Source organism: Cucurbitaria berberidis, assembly GCF_010015615.1.
Source record: "Cucurbitaria berberidis CBS 394.84 unplaced genomic scaffold K460scaffold_5, whole genome shotgun sequence".
NCBI lineage: Eukaryota > Fungi > Ascomycota > Dothideomycetes > Pleosporales > Cucurbitariaceae > Cucurbitaria > Cucurbitaria berberidis.
Genome location: NW_024468939.1, coordinates 2,345,037 through 2,365,402, shown reverse-complemented (window position 1 = coordinate 2,365,402; position 20,366 = coordinate 2,345,037). Strand labels below are relative to the sequence as shown.

Sequence of the window (20,366 nt, the reverse complement as noted above, 5' to 3'; positions counted from 1 at the left end):
CGATGAGGAACCAAATAGCATGACTAATTGCAGTGTTGACAATCAACATGCACCTCATACAAAGTATCTCATCCCTCCTCCCGATCCATGTGATCCCTCCCTCTCTTGGCGAATCCACCCCCCCTTCCCCTCCCACCACCACCACCACCTCTACCCTTTCCCCTCTGCTCATGTATATCTTTCATCTCCCTGATCGCCACCCGCTGCGCCTCGCTGACTCTCTCCATATACACCATGGCCTCGTCCTTGTCTATAACCTCTTCTTCGATCTTGCTGCCCAAGGCATTCTCAATCCTCAGCCAAATCTCCACATCGTACTGTGTAACAAATGACACTGCTTTACCGGATTTGCCTGCTCGCGCGGTTCGGCCAACGCGGTGCACGTAGGTCTGTGAGTCGGAAGGCAGATCAAGATTGACGACTAGGTCAACAGAGGGGATGTCAAGACCGCGGGATGCGACGTCAGTAGCTACGAGGATATCTCTGCTCCTAGATCTGAACTTGGAGAGGGCACCTAGACGGGCGGATTGCGAGAGCTGACCGTGCAGGGGAATGGCGCCAAAGCCAAGGGTGCGGAGAAGGACGGCTATGCGTTGGGTCTCGTTGACTGTGCGAGTGAAGATGATGGTTGGGTGGCCGATGTTGTCGTTTAGGAGATGAATGAGGTAGAGATCTTTGTGCTTGTGGGGCAGGAAGAAATATCTTTGCAGCAGCGTAGATACGACTTGATGTGATGAGCTCGATATGGAGACTCGGACGGGATTCTGGAGAGCTGCACGCTGCAAACTCTCGACTTTTGAGGACATGGTGGCCGAGAAAAGGTAGGTGTGTCGTCCATCTCTCGGCAGCACTTTCAGGATCTTGTCCAGGACGGGACCGAAGTCGAGGTCGAGCAGGCGATCAGCTTCGTCAAGGACCAGATATTTCAGATACTTTAGCGAGAAGCCTTTTGTGTTTTCGAGGTGATCGAGCAGGCGACCTGGGTTAGATTAGTAGATGTAAGATTGTTCGTCTCGAGCTCAGTCATACCAGGAGTAGCGACGACGATATGGGGCCTCTTTGACAATGCAATAGCCTGGGGAACCATGTCCATGCCACCCACCAGCGTCGCGCACTTGACGTTGATGATGCTGCCCAGGGCATCGACCTGCTGCGCAATCTGGTATGCCAGTTCGCGAGTCGGTGCCATAATCAGCCCAAACAAAGCCTGGGGCTTCTCCAACAGCGACTGCAAGATAGGCAGCACAAAGGCGGCCGTCTTGCCAGACCCCGTCTCGGCAAGTCCAATGACGTCGCGTCCCTCGAGGGCTAGAGGGATGGACTGGACTTGGATAGGCGTGGGTGTAGTGAATTTGAGGTTCTCGCAGGCATCGCAGAGCTCTTCTCGGACGCCTAGGTCGGCGAACGTCTTCTTTGCTTCGCTGCTTCCCCCAGCGGTAGTGGGCTCATCCTCTGCCTCAGGGCTCGAGTGGTGGGCGTCGGTTGTGTTTGTCTCTTCCTCAGCGACTTCGTCATCGGTCGACTCGGGCTCGGGTCGCTGCAGGGCGGGCTTCTGCGACGATGGCTTGGAGCTCGAAGGTCTTGTTTTCGGGGGCGCAACGACTGGCGAGGGCGCAGTCCCATTTAGCTTCCTCTTCTTGAAGGTCGACATATTGCTGTGTTGTGAACCGAATAGAAAGTTCGTGGCTTTGCAGGATGGTTCAGTTCACTACCAAAAACTTTTAGCGGCGGCGATAAGATAAGAAAGTCGAAATCTTGGCTTCCGCGAAAAAAGTCGGGGACTGGAGACTAGAGCTCCAACTTCGCATTCTCTACTCACTCACGACAACACCACAATCGGACAGTCACAATGGCACGAGGAAGCAGCCAGCGAAAGAAGCAGTCCGCAACGGACAAGGAGAAGTCGAAGAAGCCGCTCAATGGGCAGCCCAAGAGCATGGTGATTCGCATCGGCGCCCAAGAGGTGGGAAGCAGCGTCAGCCAGCTGGTGCAGGATGTGCGCCATGTCATGGAGCCAGACACTGCGGTGCGACTGAAGGTATGTCGTCTCCCGTTTCTCCCTTTCATAAGAAAAAAGGAACTTGTACACTGACACCCATGGCAGGAGCGCAGAGCGAACAAACTCAAAGACTACACCACCATGGCCGGCCCCCTCGGCGTCTCCCACCTCCTCCTCTTCTCGCGCTCGGAATCAGGAAACACAAACCTCCGCCTTGCTCGTACACCGCGTGGCCCCACGCTGCACTTCCGCGTCCAAAACTACTCGCTCTGCAAGGACATCATGAAGTCGTTGCGGCACCCACGCGCCGGCGCAAACGACTTCCAAGTCGCACCGCTGCTCGTCATGAACAACTTTATGACAAGCGATACCGCGCGCGAAGAACTGGGCGACAAAGCGCCGCCAAAACACCTGGAGAAGCTGGTCACGGACATGTTCCAGGGCTTGTTTCCCCCAATCCAACCACATACCACCCCGCTCCACACCATAAAGCGAGTGCTCCTTCTGAACCGCGAGCCGCCGTCGGAAGAAAACGGTTCATGCACAATCAGCCTGCGACACTACGCCATCACCACCAAAATCACCGGCGTCCCGAAAGCCCTCAGACGGTTATATGCAGCAGAGAAGTTGATCGGTAGCAAGGAGAAGAAGAAGAGTGCGCTGCCGAATCTAGGCAAGCTGCAGGACGTGGCCGATTACATGCTCGACCCCTCGGCTGCGGGCTACACATCCGCCTCAGACACTGAAGCAGACACAGACGCTGAAGTCGAAGTTACAGCCCCCGTCCGGCAAAAGGTGCTTTCGCGACGCGAAAAGGAGAGACTCAAGAGTGGCGATGATCCTGCGACAGCAAACATGCGCGCCCGCGGCTCGAAACCTCGCGTCGAGAAGCGCGCGGTAAAGCTCGTAGAGCTAGGGCCGAGAATGAAATTGAGGCTTACCAAGGTCGAGGAGGATGTCTGCGGCGGGAAGATCATGTGGCATGAATTCATCACCAAGAGCAAGGCGGAGGTACAGGAGATGGAGAAGAAGTGGGCGCAAAGGAATAAGGAGAAGGAAGAGAGGAGACGGATACAGCGCGAGAACGTCGAGAAGAAGCGCAAGGAGAAGGCTGATAAGGGCGAGGTGGAAGGAGAGGAAGAGGGAGAGGGCGAAGATGAGGAGATGGAGGACTTTGACGATTATGATATGGATGATGATGTCTGGCATGATGAGGCTGATGCCGGCGAGGGCGGAGATGAAGAGATGGAGGACGACGAGTGACACTGAGTCGATCTGGAGGAGTCCAAAATGATACCCCATTCGAAGCTTCTATTCCCGCTCCTTCTAAGGCTCTTCTTCTTTTCTTCTTTCCGCGGCATACTCTTGTGTGACTGCTAACCGCATCTCTGTATCAATAGGCTGCTGTATCTAAATTAGACCACTGCATGTACTGATGCGAAAGAAAACTTACCAGTTCAGCCTAAACAATCCTGTGCCTCGTACTGACATTAGAAGATCCATTCTTAACTCCCATGCTCTACACGCACACGCATTCAGCTCCCCTTCGGCTTCTTGATAAGCACCTTTTCTCCATCACTAGTCAATTCCCACCCCACGCCATCCGTGACCAGATCCTCCCACGTCCTATCCGTACACCGCTCCACAAACCGCCTATCAGCACTCATATAACCCCTACCCAAGCATTTCAACGCATGCACTCTAACCCCTTGATCCGCAAACCCCATAACAGCCCGCTGATACCCATCCACCGCCCTCCTCAGCCGCCAAAACCCCACATAATCGTCCTGGACCAGGGCTTTCAACACGCCTTCTACGCGCCAATCCGTGTACGCGTACCGCAGCTTCGTTTCTCGCGCGCCTGCCAAGTCGGCCTGGCGACACGCCTGGTCGAGAATCAGCAGGCCAACGTACTCTTTGAGATCGTGCGGTGCGAGGGCGTTGCGCGGGTGCATATGTTGGAGTAGCGAGTGGAGTGAAGGGAGGTACGAGGACCAATCGTGGCAGAGGATAGAGACGTGTATGGCGAAGAAGTAGGCGCGGCGGGCGAAGTTGTCGCATCTGTTGCTTGCTGTTATGGCTTCGCGGAGCTTGCGGAGGGCTGCAAGAACCGTTGCCAGTTCGTTGATCGAGGGTGCAAATGCGTTTCGCGGTATTGGGTCTGTTTTGTAGGCGGAGGCTGCGGTCGAGGCGTTCGAAGGGGGTGCATGTTTGGAGAGTGCGAGCGCGGAGAAGGAAGATGTGAGGTTGTTGTTGGCATTGGAATTGCCCAGTTTCGCACTGCTGACGGAGGCGAAGAGGCCGTCTAGTTCTTCGCGGTTAAGGGCGCAGAGCTTCATGTAACGTTCGATGATGCGGTTGAAGTAGACTTCTTGTGTTTTGAAGTCATTGAGTCTGCGCACGCGTAAGCAATTGGGTGCCAATGTACGGATACAAATGGTATATACCGAGTCTCCCCCTTCGATGGCAAGCCGTAAACCTCGAGCACATCCTCGCGTACTGGCTTGAGGCGGTTCCACGCGCCTGACGCACCGCGACGGCTGCTGGGTCGGATGGGATCTGACGACTTCATCCCTGGTGTAGGTGTAGGATTGATTGAGCGACCCGGTGGCGTCATGGCGGGCCAGTCGAGATAATTATTTGACACTCCATTTCACGAGCAGAAACAGCGAGGCATGGCCTGAGTTGGACTAACAGCAATCGCGCGTGAGGTAGGGGGAAGGTGGATGTGGGGAGCTGCTTCGGCGATGGAGGGGTAAAAGCCGAGCCTGACGCGTGAGCCTCACGCTTTCGTGCCCTTATATGAGCCATTAGTATCAGAGAAACCGCTTTCTCAGCGTATCTACTCTAGATCTGGTTCAATAGATTATGAAAAATACTAATGGGTGACATAGTTCGCAAGCTGCGCCAGATAAAGCCTAGCTTCACAATCGGTGCCTGAATGTCAAGCTCCCGAGGCTTCATAGTTTAGACATGTGAGCCTCAACAATCTGTATATCATCCGATACTCCCTTCCCTGAATATCCCAGGATACCTCCATCTCTTTACGTTTTTGTGTCATAACTCTTGAGAACAAGCCTACCATGGACTCCGCGAAGAAAGCTGCTTCCGACGTAGCAGAAGTTGGCAAAGAGATAGAGCAGAAGCTCATCCTGTTATGGGATGAACTCGCACCTTGGCAGCAAGACAACCACTACATCCAATCTGGTTACCGAGCCCAATCAAATTCCTACTCCAAATCCTGGAAGAGCCTTGGGTACTTGCACAACGAGACTGTAAACATTTACTCACATCTCATCGGAGCTCTGTTGGCAGCCGTGTCGGGGGTGGTAGTATATCGCGAACTAGCCCCACGATATGATACCGCTACCCAGGAGGACGTTTTTGTGTTCATTTGCTTCTTTGCTGGGGCGATTGCATGTATGGGTATGAGCGGGACATACCATACCATACAGAACCACTCCCACGAGGTGGCTAAGTGGGGTAATAAGCTGGACTATCTGGGCATCGTGTTCTTGATTTGGGGAAGCTTTATCCCGGTGTTATACTATGCATTTGGAGAGGAGCCGGAACTGAGGCGGACATACTGGGCTATGGTACGTACGTCCTGAGGTAATGAAAGCGTCCAAAACTGAAGTATGAATAGATCACCACGCTCGCAGCAGGGACCTCCATTGTCTGCACACATCCCAAGTTTCGTACTCCAGCGCTCCGACCTTTCAGAGCGCTCATGTTCGTGCTCATGGGCTTGTCTGCTGTGTTTCCAGTCTTGCATGGCATTCGTCTGTATGGTGTCGAGCAGTTACGGAAGAGCATCGGACTTGATTGGGTCGTTCTGCAAGGTGTCTTGTACATTGCTGGCGCAGCACTCTATGCCGCAAGGGTTCCGGAGAAGTGGAGTCCGGGAACATTCGACATTTGGGGCTCGAGTCATCAGATCTTCCATGTGTTGGTCGTGCTTGCGGCAGCAAGTCATCTCGTGGGGTTGGTAAAGGCTTTTGACTATGAGCATAGTCGGAGGATTGGTGGCGTACGGGCCGCCACGGGAACCAAAGCGTGGTGGTAGATCAAGAGATTGTAATGAATGCTCAAGATGGTGCATGGTACAGCTCAAATGCTTCCAACTATGACTTCAGTTTGGTCAATTGCTCTTTGGTAAGATGCGATGCTTCTGTAGCGGACCGAAGCACAAAAAGCACGACCGATATTTAACAGGCTAGCAAGACGATGGCTATGAGTCTCGCGGTCGATTATGATTCAGCTGTCGTACTCTACTTTGGAATGGCAACCGTACCACTCCGAGCTTCCCACATCTTTGCCACTAGCAAATTCACGCCACGCCGTCTGGCATATACTGCATATCAGATACTGAATTCGAAGAACCTCGCTGGAGTTACATTCATGAGGCAAAATTTCTGATTTCTAAATTATCTTTCGAATATTAGCGACAACGCAAAATGTCCTTGCAACAATCAACGACTGGCATCACAATTCCCATGAACACAACAAACCCGTCACGCTCCAGCACCGTAATGTAGCGAATGTCCTAAGGCTTCAGTGCTGCATGTACCGCATTTTCAACCCTCTCGAAAATGATCGACTCGGAAGAGACTATCATTACTCTGTACCTATAACCTCAAGCGCATTGGTGACATTCTCCACCTTCGGATCGAAGCTGGTTACAAGCACTACGCCTGGTTGTTGATCTGGGTAATACGGCTCGAGCTCCAGAGTGATATTCGTAGTAATGTTGGCCGGCGTAATATCCTGAGGCGTGCTTGTTGTAGATGTGACTGGCGCGATCTCCTGAGTAACCTTCGTGGTAGAATTGTTTGGTGGCAAGATGAGACCCCTGGCCTGCCGATTGCTCGAAAACGCTGGCCCCTCGCCAACCGTGAAAGATCTCTTCTTGACAGAGCCCACGGGGGTCATTTTGACGTCCCTGATAACAAACCTTCCCGCGCCACCAGTAGCACCACCGCAACTGATGACAGCCGTCAAGTTGACAAAAAGATCTCCCCGAAAATGCCTCACACCCGGGTCGCCCTTGGCTACGTGGAGAGTCCACGGTCCGAAGCCCTTATAGTAGGGGTTGCCGATGCCAATATTATAATTAATCGAGGACTGATAATCGCCGTTGTTGTCCCAGACGGTAGGTGTTCCAGTCAGCCATCTCACTATGCAGTTTGCATTGCTGACAACGGCATCGTTGTTGACTTGGTTGACATAGCCCATGGCGAAAGTGAGCTCGTACTTGATCCCAGGGCACATCTTGACATCTGCTTGAACCATGGCTGCCTGGCAGCCTGAGTTCGGTAGGCTCGACATATCCACCAGAACAGCAGGGTTTCGGCCTCCGCTTGAGTCAATGAAGTTGGTCGGTGCAAATTTGATCTTGTCTCCCAGTTCACATCCTGGGAAGGCTGCCATTTCCCAGTTTGCGAAGCTGGGATAGTAATCACTAAAGTCTTTGTTGGCAACGCTTTGTTCGGGTGTGCACTCGCCTGGTTTTGGTACATAACATCGACCGTCGAGGCAGTAAGCCGGGTTGCAGATGTTGCCACACGAGCCACAATTATTTGCGTTGTTTCGAAAGTCTAGGCATGTGGTCCCACACTGATCCTGTGTGCAGCCACAGTTTCCGTTGCGACTAGAAGGTGGATTAGCATGTGCCTCAAAAACTACGAGAAGATCGTTTTGTAGGTATGGGGATGTGCATACCACTTCGTATTTGGGCCGCATACCCTTCCACAGTCACCACAATTAAAATCGTCGCTACCTTGTAAAACATCGGCGCAGTAGAAGTCGCCGTTAGTGAATACACACGTATCCGGGGGATTGGAGCAGAAGCAGCGGCACATGGCACCTTGGGCTTTGTAGAAGAGTTCGCGTCCAGTGCTTGTAGCAGCCACACCAGTGAAATAGCCTGCTTGTGCGACACATGCTACCGCAAGCTGAAATTGTGTGGTTAGCTACTAATCATAAAAGTCGTGCCATAATTCGTGAACTCACAGCCACTTCCCACCAGCTTTCAAAGGCATCTGCGCATGAGATTATCATAAGTGTGCCGAAGATTCCGTTGCAACTTTGCCAGCCAAAGGACTCGCATTGGTCGTAGCAAAGACTTTGAACACCACAGGATAGATCAAAGTCAAATGGACTGAGTGACCATTTATCGTTAAGGTTGTCACAGAAGTTGCCTTCACCCAGCTTATAGCCTTGCTTTGTCTTTGGGATCAGGTTGGCAGGTTGGACGGGACATTTCGGGGCAGGACCATCTGTATATGACCGCTTTTGGAGCCTTTTAGCAAGCTGATGGTTACGTTTGCGGTGTTTGCGGGCGCTCTGAACCGCAGGGATGCTCTTAGGTAGAGCTTTCATGTTTTCCGCAGCCGGTGATTCCTTGACTAGTTTGCTTGACGTACCGTTGGTAGTCCAGCTGTAGCTATAACCACCTTGCTCGATGCTAATACGGCCATAACAGTCGAAGTTGAAAATGGACGTGACAAGGCCGTTTTTGTAATCAGTTCCCGTAGACGATGTTGTGAGGACAATCGACCCAGTTTTGTTCATGGCGACGAATTGAAAGTTTAAAGACCCGGTATATACCAAGTCATACGCACTGCTGTAGGTCAACTTCTGTGACGGACATAACCCGGAGCAGATTTGACGTACCCCGTAACGCCTTTAGGCTGCTGTAGGTAGAATCCAGGCAGTTCTAAAGCTTCTGGATTGAGTATTGGATCGTTGGCTGCAGGCGCAACTGTAGGCTGTAGCAAAGGCCCAACCGAATTGGACGCTCTACTAACCATGGGTAGGTAATTCTCATTAAGAATGCTCTACGATAAATTAGCCTTTAGATTCTCATTGATATTTCATGCGCTGACCTACAAACTGTGCCTGCGCTCCTGGTTCAACTAAACATGGAGCTGTTGGGATAGGCTTAGGCTGAGCGATACCGGTCGTGATCGGTGGTAATCCTGTTGAATTTACCGTTGCAAGGGGAAACTCCAAGAAGGTGTACGTTGACATGTACTCATTATCATCGATTGGGGTCACTTGGGGGCCACTAGGAGTATACGGCGGACTGTCAGTCGTGAGTAGGGTTGGACTTGTATGCGCTGGGAATATCACTGCTGCCTGGACAGAGAGCTTGGGAACAGTAGTAGTTGGCCTGTAGGAACCTATAAAAGGCCCCTGCATATGGGAATTGCGTTAGTTCAGCTCAGCAAAGACGGCTTAGAAAGGCATTTAGTGCTTTGCTCACCGAATTTACCACCGCTCGCGGACAGTTCACATCCCAGTAGAGGTACAGACTGTCCGACTTCGGAACGAAGTCTGCAGCTAGGGCGTTCTTGTATAAGCGACAAGTGCCCCCATTCTCAACTCGTATAGAAAAGCTTCGGCAGTCCGGTGTTCCTTTACAAAGGGTAGAGCATCCGGCAAAGGAGTTGTCGGCAAACTTGGTCGAGATAAAAAAAGCAGGACTTGACGGAGATCTAAGGCCGTTGACTTGACACATATCGGAGGTAGTTGCGCATGCTTTGTCATAGAAGGTGTTGGCATAAGGGGGCTGCTTCGTTATCGAGAATATGCTGTGTTCTTGTCAGTGCAGTCGCCTTGCTCTCTCGAGCCCGGATACGTACATAGGAAGGTAGTATAGGCGGCAAGAGCCATTCTCTATGCCGTAACTCTGACATAGAGGCTTCGACCGGCAGAGAGCGCCGCATTGAGCCGGCACCAGGTAGCTTGCTTGGTTGGAACTGAGAAACGCCGGGAGGAACGATTTGCCTGTGAGCGCACAGTGAACGGTGCTGACTTGATTCCCAGTACGGTCGGCAGTGACTAGATTGAATGACGCTGCCAGTGTCAAAGAAAGACGAAGACGCATGTTGCACCATAAAAGAGGCTTCTTTAGAGCAAAGAGATTCCTTGCTCACCCGTGTATCATTGGGCGTATGGAGGTTGATGTGATTTTTATATAATACTGATCCCTACCAATAATCAGTGACAGTCGCCCATCTGACATGAGCTGCCCATGTTACGCAGTACAGCATATTCCTCTTCTGGAAAGGGTTTCAAACGCCGGTACCGAGACAGTTGTATCCGCGATGAGATGAGATATTCCAGCACTCTCTGCGTTCTGTCAATGTATCGCCAGCTGGCGCGAGGGAGATCCGTTGTTTCCATCAAGCCATATTTTACAGCGCTCTTGACACACTATTTGTTGTCGTGCCTGGCATGTAATTGTAGCTAGCATAGTCGAAAGTGAGAAGATATAGATTGCAGGAGTGATGTGTCTGCAAGGCACGCCCAGCTTAGATCTTGATCGTCTTCATTCCGTCAGCTGCGTTTGCCCAGCGTATTCTCTTCTCAGCTAGTCGCTTGCTACCTTCGTAAGGCACATCTAGCGATTGAAGGAGAGATCTTGTGCAACGACAATACTCGGAGATAGGGTTAGAGCTGAGTTATACTGGAACCCGGGTAACAATCGCAGAAGCTGCATTTGTTATCATCTGCCACTTATGCCGGCGTATCATGGTAGGATGCATGCATAGAAGGGTTGTTTCCATCTGTTGGCTCTCACTTTAGCCGCACGTTCTTCGGCGCACCATGTATGCCTTCCACATGTTTGGCTTATTTGGGCCGCAGTAGGCTGGTGGGGATGTGCTGCGATCGCACATTCTTCCGCTCGCCAAAACACGTACGCTACAGGTTGTGGAGCGCAAGGTGCGAATTCTATATTACGCAGTCTACTGGTATGTTAGTTCAGGTAGAGTCTTCGTAGAGACTAGAGATACTTCACTATGAAGAATAGCCAGCCATGAGCGCATCGGGGTCCAGAAGAGAACGAATTTGGCCAGGACGTTCTCGGCGATTAACGGCGCGTCCCGATTAGGCCATGCAAGCGAGCGGCTTGCATGCGTCATGACGCCATGGCCCGTTGCGGCCAGCCACCATATATGGGGAAGCCAGCACGAGCCAATCAAACGTCATGATCGCCATGCTTGCAGCTTCCGATCTAGAGCGAGCTCACCTCCAGCTCTCCGGTTCCTGACTTCCATTCTTCTTTACCCATCTTTCATACACCCCACGCATCGCACAATCCCTTACGCATCATCTATACCGTTTCGCGCATTGATTCTAGCTTTACGCGCATCAATTGACTCTCGACCCCGCACCCTGCGACGCAGAAGTCCGATCTGCGCACCATCACGTCATCTCATCTCAGTTGCCATTGTTGAGCGCAACAGCACGCAATGACTGATGCCGAGATCCAGCAAGGAGACAAAGGTACGCGCTCGTAAACCGCTTTGCCCAACTGCCACTCTACGCCTGCTTGCGGCTCGGCGCAAACGCGGAGCTAGGCGCAATGCGCCGCTGGCGCGCGTGGAGCATGGCTTTGCGCGCATACGCACACCATCAGTGCCATCAGTGCCATCAAGCTTGTGCTAACATGTCTATCCGTTGTAGTCTCATGGAGCTGGGGTTCAGGTCAACCGGCGGGTACTGTTGCCGACGTGAAGGAACAGGGAGAGATCGCCATCGAGTCACATCGCGGTAATACCATTACGAAGAACGCCGAGCCTGAAAATCCCGCTGTTCACATCGCGCGATCCGGCAACGACGTCGTGAAGAATGCTTCTGAGCTCCAGGTCGAGGAGACAGCCGGGGGCGCCAACGGTCACCAGACCAACGGCGAGTCGAAGAACGAAGACAGCAACCATGCTGAGACTGAAAAGAAGGAGGAACAGAAGCCAGTCGAGTTGGAGAAAAAGGAAGAAAAGCCAGCCGAGTTAGAGAAAAAAGAAGAAAAGCCGACCGAGTCGCAGGATGCCATTAAGCCGGCTGTCGCTGAGAAGAGGGACGAAGAGATGAAAGATGCTCCTTTGAATGAGGAGAAAAAAGAGGACGCTCAGCCGAACGGAGATTCAAAGGCAGAGGCTCCAAAGGTCGACTCGACAGAAGAGGCCAAGGATGGCCAGAAGGGTGAAGCGCCCCAGACTGGCACAAAGCGCAAGGCTGAAGATTCTCCAACTGAAGAGACTAACGGCACCAATGCCGACAAGGAGGAGCTTACTTTCAAGAAGACAAAGACCGATGATGCTGAGGGCGATGGCGAGGCTCAGGGTGTTAAGGGCGGTCGTCCCAAAGGTGGCGAAAAAAAGGAGAAGAAAGAGCCCGCTCGCAAAAAGCAACCAAAGAAGGCTGCTACCGCTGATGGCCAGCCTAGGCGTAGTGGTAGGAATAGGTCCTAAACGCAGTTGCTGATGGCGAGACCAGTCAGATCCACCAGAACCCCCTTGGGCTCAAAAAGAAAGTGTGTCGACCCGGCAACTGGAGAGGAGTTGGGTTATTTGATTCGGCGTATTGGCAAGGCATGGAACACGATAGGGTACACATGGGGCAACTATTGGATGTCGGGCGGGGGACTTTTCGTTTGACGGCGCTCGATAGGAAAGGTTCGCCTTTGTTTGCCATCCACGGTTTTGTGGCTTCTGATGATTCCGCTTGCAATTTATAGCTGCTGTACCATACCGTTCATTTCCTATCGTATTGCTACGGATGTAGGAAAAGCTTTAGGCGGTATACAAAAAGGGAACGAAATCGATGTTACTGATCGCTTGACGATCCGCTATCAGTTCATGGTGCGTGTTAGCGACAGTCCTCATATGGGAAGCCATAGAAGGTGCATGATGACGGTAAAACAAAATCCAAGGAGACTGGCAGGAGAAGCCTCTCCACTTCATCTAGATGAGTGACAGACAAGGTTTTTGGATATATCGGTATGAAGAGGACGGAGCCGCGAGTAAAGATTGCTTACTTACCTCCAGGGCGGTGCAAGGCTCATATTGCGACGCTGCAGCCCAGCCCTTATACAGGCTTCCACGTTTAGCCCTGGAGCGCAAAATTACCCATGGTTCTAACGTAGCACGGAAGAGTTGAGCGCAACGCTCATGGTTACGCGTAGGGTAACAAATGAGGGGGCTGCAGGTCTCGAAACATCGCCATGAAGAAGCGGTGCCTTGGCAGGGCAAGGGCCACTCCCTCCTCCCCTTGTCGCGCATCCTTCTACAACCTCTTCTACGTCTGAGTCTTTCTCGCCTTGTGCTTGTCCTGCTTCCACAACGGAAATCGTAGCGGCTATGAGCGCCCTACTGACCTTTAGCCGCCACGGTCATGCGTCAGCTCATACCCCGCCGTAATCAGCGCAGCCTTGCTCTTGGGCTTCAGTTCTACGAACCTGCTATGGAATGCCTCTAGGCTACCATCACTTATCATGCTACTTCCAGATGCATGCGCGCTGGGGCTGAAGGATTTCAGGCCGAATGCTCTGCCATATGCCATCCTCAGCCCACTATCACTCGCTACACCATACCTCTGACGTCGCAGCGCGCCTGTAAGATGCAGTCACGATAACCTGTGCGCAGTCACATGCCGCTACCATAGTCCTGCACTATTGCGCTAGCTTCTTCTTCCTCGCCGTCCTGACGCTTGACTGACCAATCGTAATGTTAGCCTCGCTCAGCCTACTCGTTATATATGCGCAGGAATCCATGGCTATCAGGCAACAGCACACGACGGTGACGGGGCAGGACTGTCAAAGCATGGGATGTAATCCAAGATCTGTCCAACTTTTCGAAGCGCTTTTTGCAACAACAGAGCACGGATAGAGCTTATGACAACGAAACACAGATTCATAACCACTTACTCAGAGCTCTGTACAACAAGAAAGGAGATCAGACTCCTGCACCTTGGACCAGCCTTGCGAGAGACCGATCCTATTATATGTCGTTTTAGCATTGTATCACTAACCCGCGAATATGACGGGTGCCTTGACACGCACTCTACCCAATACGAAGCGCTCTCCTATGTCTGGGGCATCGAGAAGCATGCTATTCCGGTCCACGTCAATGGGGTACCTATAGGCGTTACTGTTAATCTGTACCATGCGCTTCAGGATTGCGACTGGCCGATCGGGAAAGGGTCGTTTGGATCGATGCAATATGCATAGACCAAAGAAATTTGGTCGAGCGAACACAGCAGGTGTCGCTCATGCGTGACATCTACGAGAGAGCTTGGAACGTTGTAATCTGGTTGGGTCAAGGTTGGGACAACTTCCACCTAGTTATGCGGTACCTGGAGCAAATGGGCCAAAATCAGAGCTTCCACATACACCCAGCTATAAACCCAAGCCTTCAGCTCGATGGAAGAGATATCACGGCTCCTGAGATCCAGAAAGGACTGAAGATGTTCTTTGGCTCTTCTTGGTGGACGCGTGTATGGACTGTCCAGGAGTATCTATTGTCTCGACGATCCGTGTTCCAATGCGGCCGGTACCTGCTCGACAGAAATGTTGCAAGACAGGGTGTGCAGAGTTACTTCCATCACTTGGAGCGATGCTGCTCCGCTTTGAGGTCTGACTGCCCTAATCACAACGACATCTTCAAAAGTTTGATCGTCATGGAAAATGTGGAATACATTCGCTTACTTCTCCAAGATGTATCCCTGCCATACATTTTCAGCCAATTCCGAAACACGAGAGACGCAACCGACATGCGTGACAAAATCTTTGGGATGCTCGGGCTTGCACGGGGCCAGTACCAAAACATAATCCGACCAAACTACCTGCTCTCAACAGAACAGAACTTCGAACTAGCAACTGTGGAAATTATGAAGAACACAAGGCCGTTGGAGATCCTAAGCCACATTCCTGTTGCTGGTGAACGGAATCTCAGCTTACCGTCATATGTCCCCGATTGGACGGTGTCGGCCAAAGACGACTATTACTACACAGATTGGCTGAACTGGGTAGGTCATCTGCATCTCTATAATGCGTGCAAAGATGAGGTTGCAGACCTCGAAATTATTGAGCCAGGAGTGCTTGCGCTCAAAGGGAGTGTAATCGAGGAGATTGACCTGGTCGGATCTGTGCCTGGTAGTGTGTCATATGGTGCCTTTCTGGAAGAACTGATCTCACTTGCAGCGATATGTAAGGATGCAAACAGAGATCCAATAGTAGTAGATTGGGCACCGAAGACAGCGTTCTGGTCAGTAATATGCGGCACCATGGAAAACTATCTCGACTCAGACAGAGACAACCGTCCATTCTACCGCCGCATCCTACCCCTAAGTAGCTTCGAACGTTTCGACAAATGGATTTCATGGTACCCATCAAATTCAGCAATTGGAATGGATGCCGAAGTTCTTTCCACCCACCGTCCATTCATAGTTGTAAGCGCGGGGCGGAAATTTGCTGTCACGAAGAAGGGACGGTTGGCTTGGTGTCCGGTCAAGTCGAACCCTGGGGATGTCATCGCCATTTTAGCTGGTGGTAGTGTCCCTTTCGTCCTACGAATAGGGGATAATGGTAGATACACTGTCGTTGGAGACGCGTACATTCAAGGGATCATGGATGGAGAGATATTGACAGATGATTTGGAGTTTATTGAGTTGATCTAAATGCAGATATCACGCTCATAAGCCGGAGAATCCGAGAGTTTTGGAATCTAATCCAATCTCCACCCCCTCGCAGCGCTTGGCGAATACAGCATAAAGTCAATGCCCATCATATTCGCACAATAATATTCATTATGACCAACTAAGAATGTATGCCACTACTCCTACTAAGAGCCTAAACCTTTACCTTGACAGTCCAGCGCCTCCCCAGGCACGCCCACCGACTAAACAAGAAACTGACCAGACTCAAACCGAGGATCGCACAAAAGAACGCGACCATGGGCTGTGGCCCAACCGTCTCCACAAGCTCTCCGCTAATAGGAATGCAGACAAGCGTTGCAAGACTGGCGATAAAGTACATACTCCCATAATAACGCCCGAACTCATCAGCTCGGCAAAGCTGTCCTACACATGCAGGCGTAAGCGCCATCCAACTTCCTGTCCCGAACCCGAAAAGTGCCGCGAAGGAGTACAGCGCCGCGAGGGATGAGGTGCCGAGGGGCAGCCATAGCACCAACATCCATAACAGTGTGAAGACGATCATGATCAACAGCGTGTTGAATCGTCCTATCTTGTCTGCAACATATCCTGGAAGTAGGCGCCCGATACAAGAAACACCGTTCAAGACTGCAATGAGATTAAAGCCAGTAGCGGGTGCGAAGTTGGTGCTGAGTGTGGCATAGGTAGGCAGAATACCTAGGGCTCCGAAAAGCACAACCTCGAAGCCGAATACACTTATGGTGAAGAGGCTCAGCCTTAGATCTCCGTATATTGATAGGGAAATGATGGCCTTCTTCTTCGCAGCTGCAGTTGGAGGAATGCGAGCTTTTATGAGGATGTTGCCTATGATGAAGCAGAAGAGGAACACGAAGCCAATGATGCGAAGCGACCATGCATAGCCGTACTTTGGGAGTGTGGTCCGTAACATCAGAGGAATTGTCAGTCCTCCGCATGACGATCCCATCATGGCGATTCCCTGGGTAAGACCTCGTCGTTCTTTGAACCAGTGCGCCACGGCGGCCAAACTTGTAGTCGTCAACATCGCGCCGGATACACCTCCCAGTACACCGCAGCACAGGAGCATTTGCCAAAAGGTCTTGCACTCGGCGAGGAAGAATATCATTAGCAAGAATCCCACGCTTCCAGTCAACGCTATCCATCGTGGCCCGTAACGATCAAACAACGGGCCAACCCAGATACCCAGCGCGAGCGATAGGTACACGAGGACGGAGGGAATCCATCCGATGTCGCGCGCTGTCATGTTCGAGAGCTGGTTTTGACTCCAGTAATCCTGCAGCGTGCCGATAGACACCATGAAACCGAATGATGGGAAAAGAAGAAGCCAGGCTGATGCGACGACAAGCCATGCGCGCAAGCCGCCTTCGGGGAAGTCGTCTTCTGCGTCCACAATTGGTATCGCAGATTCCTCGTCTTGAGCATCGAGAGTGCGCGTCCGCTGTGATCGTGTTCGCTGTGACCGTGTCCGTCCGGGTGATCGAATACCCGTTTCTTGATGGTTGCTGTGGTGTTTCTCTTCGCTTTCGAGTTTCGATCGACCCGTCATCTTCGACACCGTTCGTCGTAATCCATCCCAAATCTCATCTGGTTCGGCCAGTGCTCTGCCATCGCTGGACGTGGGCAAGTGCTGTAATTGTACCGCGGGATTCGCTGTTGGATCCATTTCGTGGTCTTTTCCTCTTATTTCTTTACTCTAAGAGTGGCAAGTACCAATAGCACCAATTTCGCAATATTCGTGGACACTCAGAGTGTGGTCGACTTGAATGCAGAGTTTTATATGCGGTATGCGGTTCTGGACATTTATTCCATTTTCGATCATCGCATCATCTATGACAACGCAACGACCACATCCTGCATATATCCATTCATCGTTCTGACAAACACGCCCTATGCGACCCTATCGGTTTGTTGGGTGGAGCTGGCCGGGCCGGTCTTCGCTGGCTTGTTAGTCTGGCGTTGCCCCGCTTGATAGGTCTCGGAGCATTATTTAGGGCACTCCGAACTCCACATAATGGGCTTTACTCCGAGATCGACCCTGTGAGTCAACTCCAGATGCGACTCCTGCCGTGCGGGCTGGGGTAGCTTCGGCTGAAGCTTCGATGGATGTACAAGCCAAGGCGGTGATGCGAGATCTGGGGTGGTCCGCGGAAGGATGAGCTAGCGATTGGCCTAAGATTGGCCAGACTCCATCATCGACGACATCGCATGTCACCGCATATACTCTGTAGCTATCTGCCTAACAACTGTTCTTATTAACGAACACTCATCTTCATGCTTTTGGTTAGACTAATTAACTATATGAGCCTATAACCCTGGAAGTTTATCTAACAACCTCCTGAAGTACGATGGCTCGACTACGTGCGTTACAAGTAGACTTTTAATTCCGCTTACAACTCACAAATGTCTAGTCATTTATCTTGAATGATAAGTTTACCATTCAGCTCCTTGGTATGCATCTTTATCGACAACATCGCAATCTAGGACTAGCAGGATGCGGATTCATCTAATATTCCATTCTTCCTGTCGACCTCCTAGGGAACAGTTACTGGGCACGAAATCTACAATTGCATTATAGCGTGATGCCATTCTCTCGAATCGTTTCCCCTTCATCGTTATCTTCGGTTTATGGTGTCTGGCAAGGTGCTCCTTCCTCCTTGAAGCTGTTACGTCACAACCAGCCAAGTCGTGACGATGAGGCAGTCACGGTGAAGGCAGGTGGCATGCGTTGCGTTCCTGCCATTTCTGCTTGGCTAGCTTCACCTGGAAAACAACAAACCCCCACTCACAACGTCTTCATCCCTCTTATATCTACTCCACTCGTACCGCCTGTCCAGCAAGGATGATTGGCCACTCGCAAAAACTGCCCATCATCAAGTCCATTGACGAAATACTATCAGAGTGAGCATATTCCTCTTGCAATAGATCTGTTTAAGCGACGTTACTCACCAGATTCCAGGCTCTCTGTCCGTCCTCGCAGCCAGAGCCGCCTCGCGGCTTCTAATCCGAGTCGCTCGCCTGTGGATGTCGAGCTCCACCGTGACGTCGCACGTCCAGCTAGTCACCGCGAGGCCCAGACAGCGACAGTTGCTTCTATGCCATCTCAGTTAGAATCCTCCACAAAGTCCAGTGAGTGTCCGTCGACAAGGCATCTCTAGGCGCTGCTAATCATCACCAGCCGTCGGTGACATATCTATGCACGAAGCTACACCAAGCGAGTCTCCCCTGGGGTCTTCCCACGGTTTGTTGACTTCTCTACGCCATGTATCTGTAACTAACCCTTTGTAGTCAGCTTCAATGCTGCCATTCCTGCCCATGGAGCACAGAGCAGTGTCATTTCGAAGCGCCAGCATCTCGTTCCAGAGCGCATCCCCTACCTCGAAAAGTTGCCTATCATCGCCAGAGCCCCACGGACGGCTGGCAACCTGCTCAAGCTGTCCGAACGCGTCATACACGCTCTCAAGCATCTTCAAGATCCCCATAACAGAGAGAACGACTTCAAGCTCAATCCTGTTCGCTACGGCTCGACCTTCGACAAGGACCTCGGCCTTTGTTACGAAGCTTTCTTCACGTATAAAGCTTGTAGGTTCGGTACATTCTGCAAATGGCGCCACGATTCGCTGACAGACGAGGAGAAAGCGTGGATAACAGAATTAAGGGCTAGCCACGCACTTGCTTGGATCGAAGAGTGCTACCATACTCCAGAGACTCCAGCTCTTAAAGATTGGTATGCTACACAGGTCATTGATGAGGAAGACGATGCCTGAAAGTTGTTAGAATCTCGTCTTGAAGTCTCTCTATATGGCGGTGAGAGCAGATTTTTCTTTCTCAGAGTAAGGAAGCACCTTGTAGGTCTAGTAAGGCTCTATCTTACAATGAGTCGCTCTGAGCCCGGGGCTGGTCAATATAACTTGGAAGTGCACCAGGAGTCGAATACTCAATCCGAGTTTGCAAGTGGTTTTAGATGGATTTACCTACCCTGGCGATATTCCAACCCTAGGCCGTCCTGTCCAAGCTCTTACAAACATTTGCCAACTCCTCAATCACAACTTGATGATCATCCCACTGTTTCAACCCAGAAACTACGACAACCGCAACCGGCGTATCAACGTGCTTCACATATATTGGTACACCGCCGCCGTGAATCGCATACTCGCCCGCCTTCTCCCCTAGCGCCATCTTACTCTTAAACTTCTCTTCGTCGCCTTCATAGGCATTGTGTAGACGCCATGTACTGGCACCAAATCTAATAACCGAATTGCGTTTCCGGGATACCCAGAAGTCGTTATCAAGCGCCGTCCCCGAATGCGTCACCTATATGCAAATCAGCGCATGTTCCGTTCTCCATTTTCCATTTCCATGACCCTACTCTCCCCATCCCGACATCCAGTCATCCCACCACCACCACATACCGACGAAATTAAATGGGATCACTCAACTTACCGAATGAAACAGCACGTGTGCAGGCGTGCTAACAGTAGAAATGTGCACTACAGCGGGCCGTTCAAAAGTAAGCAGCCGTGTGCGCAGCGCGCAGCCGAGTTGGAATGCAACGGTTGCGTTCCAATGGGGTAGCTGCGAGGCCTTTTCCTGCGCAGCAATATCATCGATGGCACGGGGAGCTTCGCCGATGGGCGTGTGTTGCGGGATGGTAAGATCTTGCGTTGCCATTTTTGGGATTTTTGGTGATGGTGATGAGGTTTTGCAGGCTAGTTTCTGGAAAGGAGGGGCTTTTGGCCGTCAAAGATTTCAATAGGCGAGCGTTGGAATACTCGCTGCGTAACGATTTAACACGTTTTGTTTTATACAAGGTAGATTCTAGATTTTGTGTGTTATTCTGTTTCATGTATAACGCCCCCCGCTCCCCACTTTGTTCGCAGAGCTTTCAAAA

General features: G+C 51.5%; 11 protein-coding genes across 11 annotated transcripts; 6 read left to right on the top strand and 5 right to left on the bottom strand.

The window, feature by feature from the left end:
- Window positions 1–68: 68 nt before the first annotated feature.
- On the bottom strand, window positions 69–1,651 carry K460DRAFT_293308 (DEAD-domain-containing protein; the record flags this gene model as incomplete). Its single annotated transcript, XM_040929404.1, has 2 exons — window positions 69–979; window positions 1,030–1,651. The coding sequence occupies 2 exons, from the start codon at window positions 1,649–1,651 to the stop codon at window positions 69–71; spliced, it is 1,533 nt and encodes a 510-aa protein (XP_040784787.1).
- Window positions 1,652–1,849: 198 nt separating this feature from the next.
- K460DRAFT_292603 (Brix-domain-containing protein) lies at window positions 1,850–3,262 on the top strand (the record flags this gene model as incomplete). Its single annotated transcript, XM_040929359.1, has 2 exons — window positions 1,850–2,038; window positions 2,105–3,262. 2 exons carry the CDS (start codon window positions 1,850–1,852, stop codon window positions 3,260–3,262), a joined length of 1,347 nt encoding a protein of 448 aa, XP_040784786.1.
- Window positions 3,263–3,534: 272 nt separating this feature from the next.
- Window positions 3,535–4,571, bottom strand: K460DRAFT_293187 (uncharacterized protein; the record flags this gene model as incomplete). The annotated part of the gene is made up of 2 exons (XM_040929398.1): window positions 3,535–4,393; window positions 4,447–4,571. 2 exons carry the CDS (start codon window positions 4,569–4,571, stop codon window positions 3,535–3,537), a joined length of 984 nt encoding a protein of 327 aa, XP_040784785.1.
- A 404-nt stretch (window positions 4,572–4,975) lies between these two features.
- K460DRAFT_180495 (HlyIII-domain-containing protein) lies at window positions 4,976–6,146 on the top strand. Its single transcript, XM_040927047.1, has 2 exons — window positions 4,976–5,595; window positions 5,646–6,146. Exons 1-2 carry the CDS (start codon window positions 5,083–5,085, stop codon window positions 6,063–6,065), a joined length of 933 nt encoding a protein of 310 aa, XP_040784784.1. The 5' UTR covers window positions 4,976–5,082; the 3' UTR covers window positions 6,066–6,146.
- Window positions 6,147–6,616: 470 nt separating this feature from the next.
- Window positions 6,617–9,890, bottom strand: K460DRAFT_409637 (uncharacterized protein; the record flags this gene model as incomplete). Its single annotated transcript, XM_040937274.1, has 7 exons — window positions 6,617–7,649; window positions 7,721–7,953; window positions 8,012–8,621; window positions 8,675–8,838; window positions 8,891–9,196; window positions 9,267–9,594; window positions 9,646–9,890. 7 exons carry the CDS (start codon window positions 9,888–9,890, stop codon window positions 6,617–6,619), a joined length of 2,919 nt encoding a protein of 972 aa, XP_040784783.1.
- Window positions 9,891–11,070: 1,180 nt separating this feature from the next.
- Window positions 11,071–12,610, top strand: K460DRAFT_370210 (uncharacterized protein). The gene is made up of 2 exons (XM_040934112.1): window positions 11,071–11,293; window positions 11,474–12,610. The coding sequence occupies exons 1-2, from the start codon at window positions 11,260–11,262 to the stop codon at window positions 12,256–12,258; spliced, it is 819 nt and encodes a 272-aa protein (XP_040784782.1). The 5' UTR covers window positions 11,071–11,259; the 3' UTR covers window positions 12,259–12,610.
- Window positions 12,611–13,201: 591 nt separating this feature from the next.
- K460DRAFT_370207 (uncharacterized protein) lies at window positions 13,202–14,345 on the top strand. Its single transcript, XM_040934111.1, has one exon. The coding sequence runs from the start codon at window positions 13,680–13,682 to the stop codon at window positions 14,013–14,015; it is 336 nt and encodes a 111-aa protein (XP_040784781.1). The 5' UTR covers window positions 13,202–13,679; the 3' UTR covers window positions 14,016–14,345.
- K460DRAFT_409635 (uncharacterized protein) lies at window positions 14,057–15,463 on the top strand (the record flags this gene model as incomplete). Its single annotated transcript, XM_040937273.1, has 1 exon — window positions 14,057–15,463. The coding sequence occupies one exon, from the start codon at window positions 14,057–14,059 to the stop codon at window positions 15,461–15,463; it is 1,407 nt and encodes a 468-aa protein (XP_040784780.1).
- K460DRAFT_370205 (MFS general substrate transporter) lies at window positions 15,435–17,307 on the bottom strand. The gene has a single exon (XM_040934110.1). It carries the CDS (start codon window positions 17,139–17,141, stop codon window positions 15,636–15,638), a length of 1,506 nt encoding a protein of 501 aa, XP_040784779.1. The 5' UTR covers window positions 17,142–17,307; the 3' UTR covers window positions 15,435–15,635.
- Window positions 17,308–18,317: 1,010 nt separating this feature from the next.
- On the top strand, window positions 18,318–19,242 carry K460DRAFT_409633 (uncharacterized protein; the record flags this gene model as incomplete). Its single annotated transcript, XM_040937272.1, has 4 exons — window positions 18,318–18,376; window positions 18,435–18,604; window positions 18,654–18,716; window positions 18,764–19,242. 4 exons carry the CDS (start codon window positions 18,318–18,320, stop codon window positions 19,240–19,242), a joined length of 771 nt encoding a protein of 256 aa, XP_040784778.1.
- Window positions 19,061–20,318, bottom strand: K460DRAFT_370202 (uncharacterized protein). The gene is made up of 2 exons (XM_040934109.1): window positions 19,919–20,318; window positions 19,061–19,789 (listed from the first exon to the last, which is right to left on the bottom strand). Exons 1-2 carry the CDS (start codon window positions 20,144–20,146, stop codon window positions 19,472–19,474), a joined length of 546 nt encoding a protein of 181 aa, XP_040784777.1. The 5' UTR covers window positions 20,147–20,318; the 3' UTR covers window positions 19,061–19,471.
- Between the last annotated feature and the right edge of the window lie 48 nt (window positions 20,319–20,366).

What these genes read in the sequence shown, in the direction of transcription:
- K460DRAFT_180495 (XM_040927047.1), top strand. Translation starts at nt 5,083, where the DNA reads ATGGACTCCGCGAAGAAAGCTGCTTCCGACGTAGCAGAAGTTGGCAAA. An exon ending in GGCGGACATACTGGGCTATG is followed by an intron (nt 5,596 to 5,645) that starts GTACGTACGTCC and finishes AAGTATGAATAG; the next exon opens with ATCACCACGCTCGCAGCAGG.
- K460DRAFT_370210 (XM_040934112.1), top strand. Translation starts at nt 11,260, where the DNA reads ATGACTGATGCCGAGATCCAGCAAGGAGACAAAG. An exon ending in GATCCAGCAAGGAGACAAAG is followed by an intron (nt 11,294 to 11,473) that starts GTACGCGCTCGT and finishes TATCCGTTGTAG; the next exon opens with TCTCATGGAGCTGGGGTTCA.
- K460DRAFT_370207 (XM_040934111.1), top strand. Translation starts at nt 13,680, where the DNA reads ATGACAACGAAACACAGATTCATAACCACTTACTCAGAGCTCTGTACA.
- K460DRAFT_370205 (XM_040934110.1), bottom strand. Translation starts at nt 17,141, where the DNA reads ATGGATCCAACAGCGAATCCCGCGGTACAATTACAGCACTTGCCCACG.
- K460DRAFT_370202 (XM_040934109.1), bottom strand. Translation starts at nt 20,146, where the DNA reads ATGGCAACGCAAGATCTTACCATCCCGCAACACACGCCCATCGGCGAA. An exon ending in CACACGTGCTGTTTCATTCG is followed by an intron (nt 19,790 to 19,918) that starts GTAAGTTGAGTG and finishes ATTTGCATATAG; the next exon opens with GTGACGCATTCGGGGACGGC.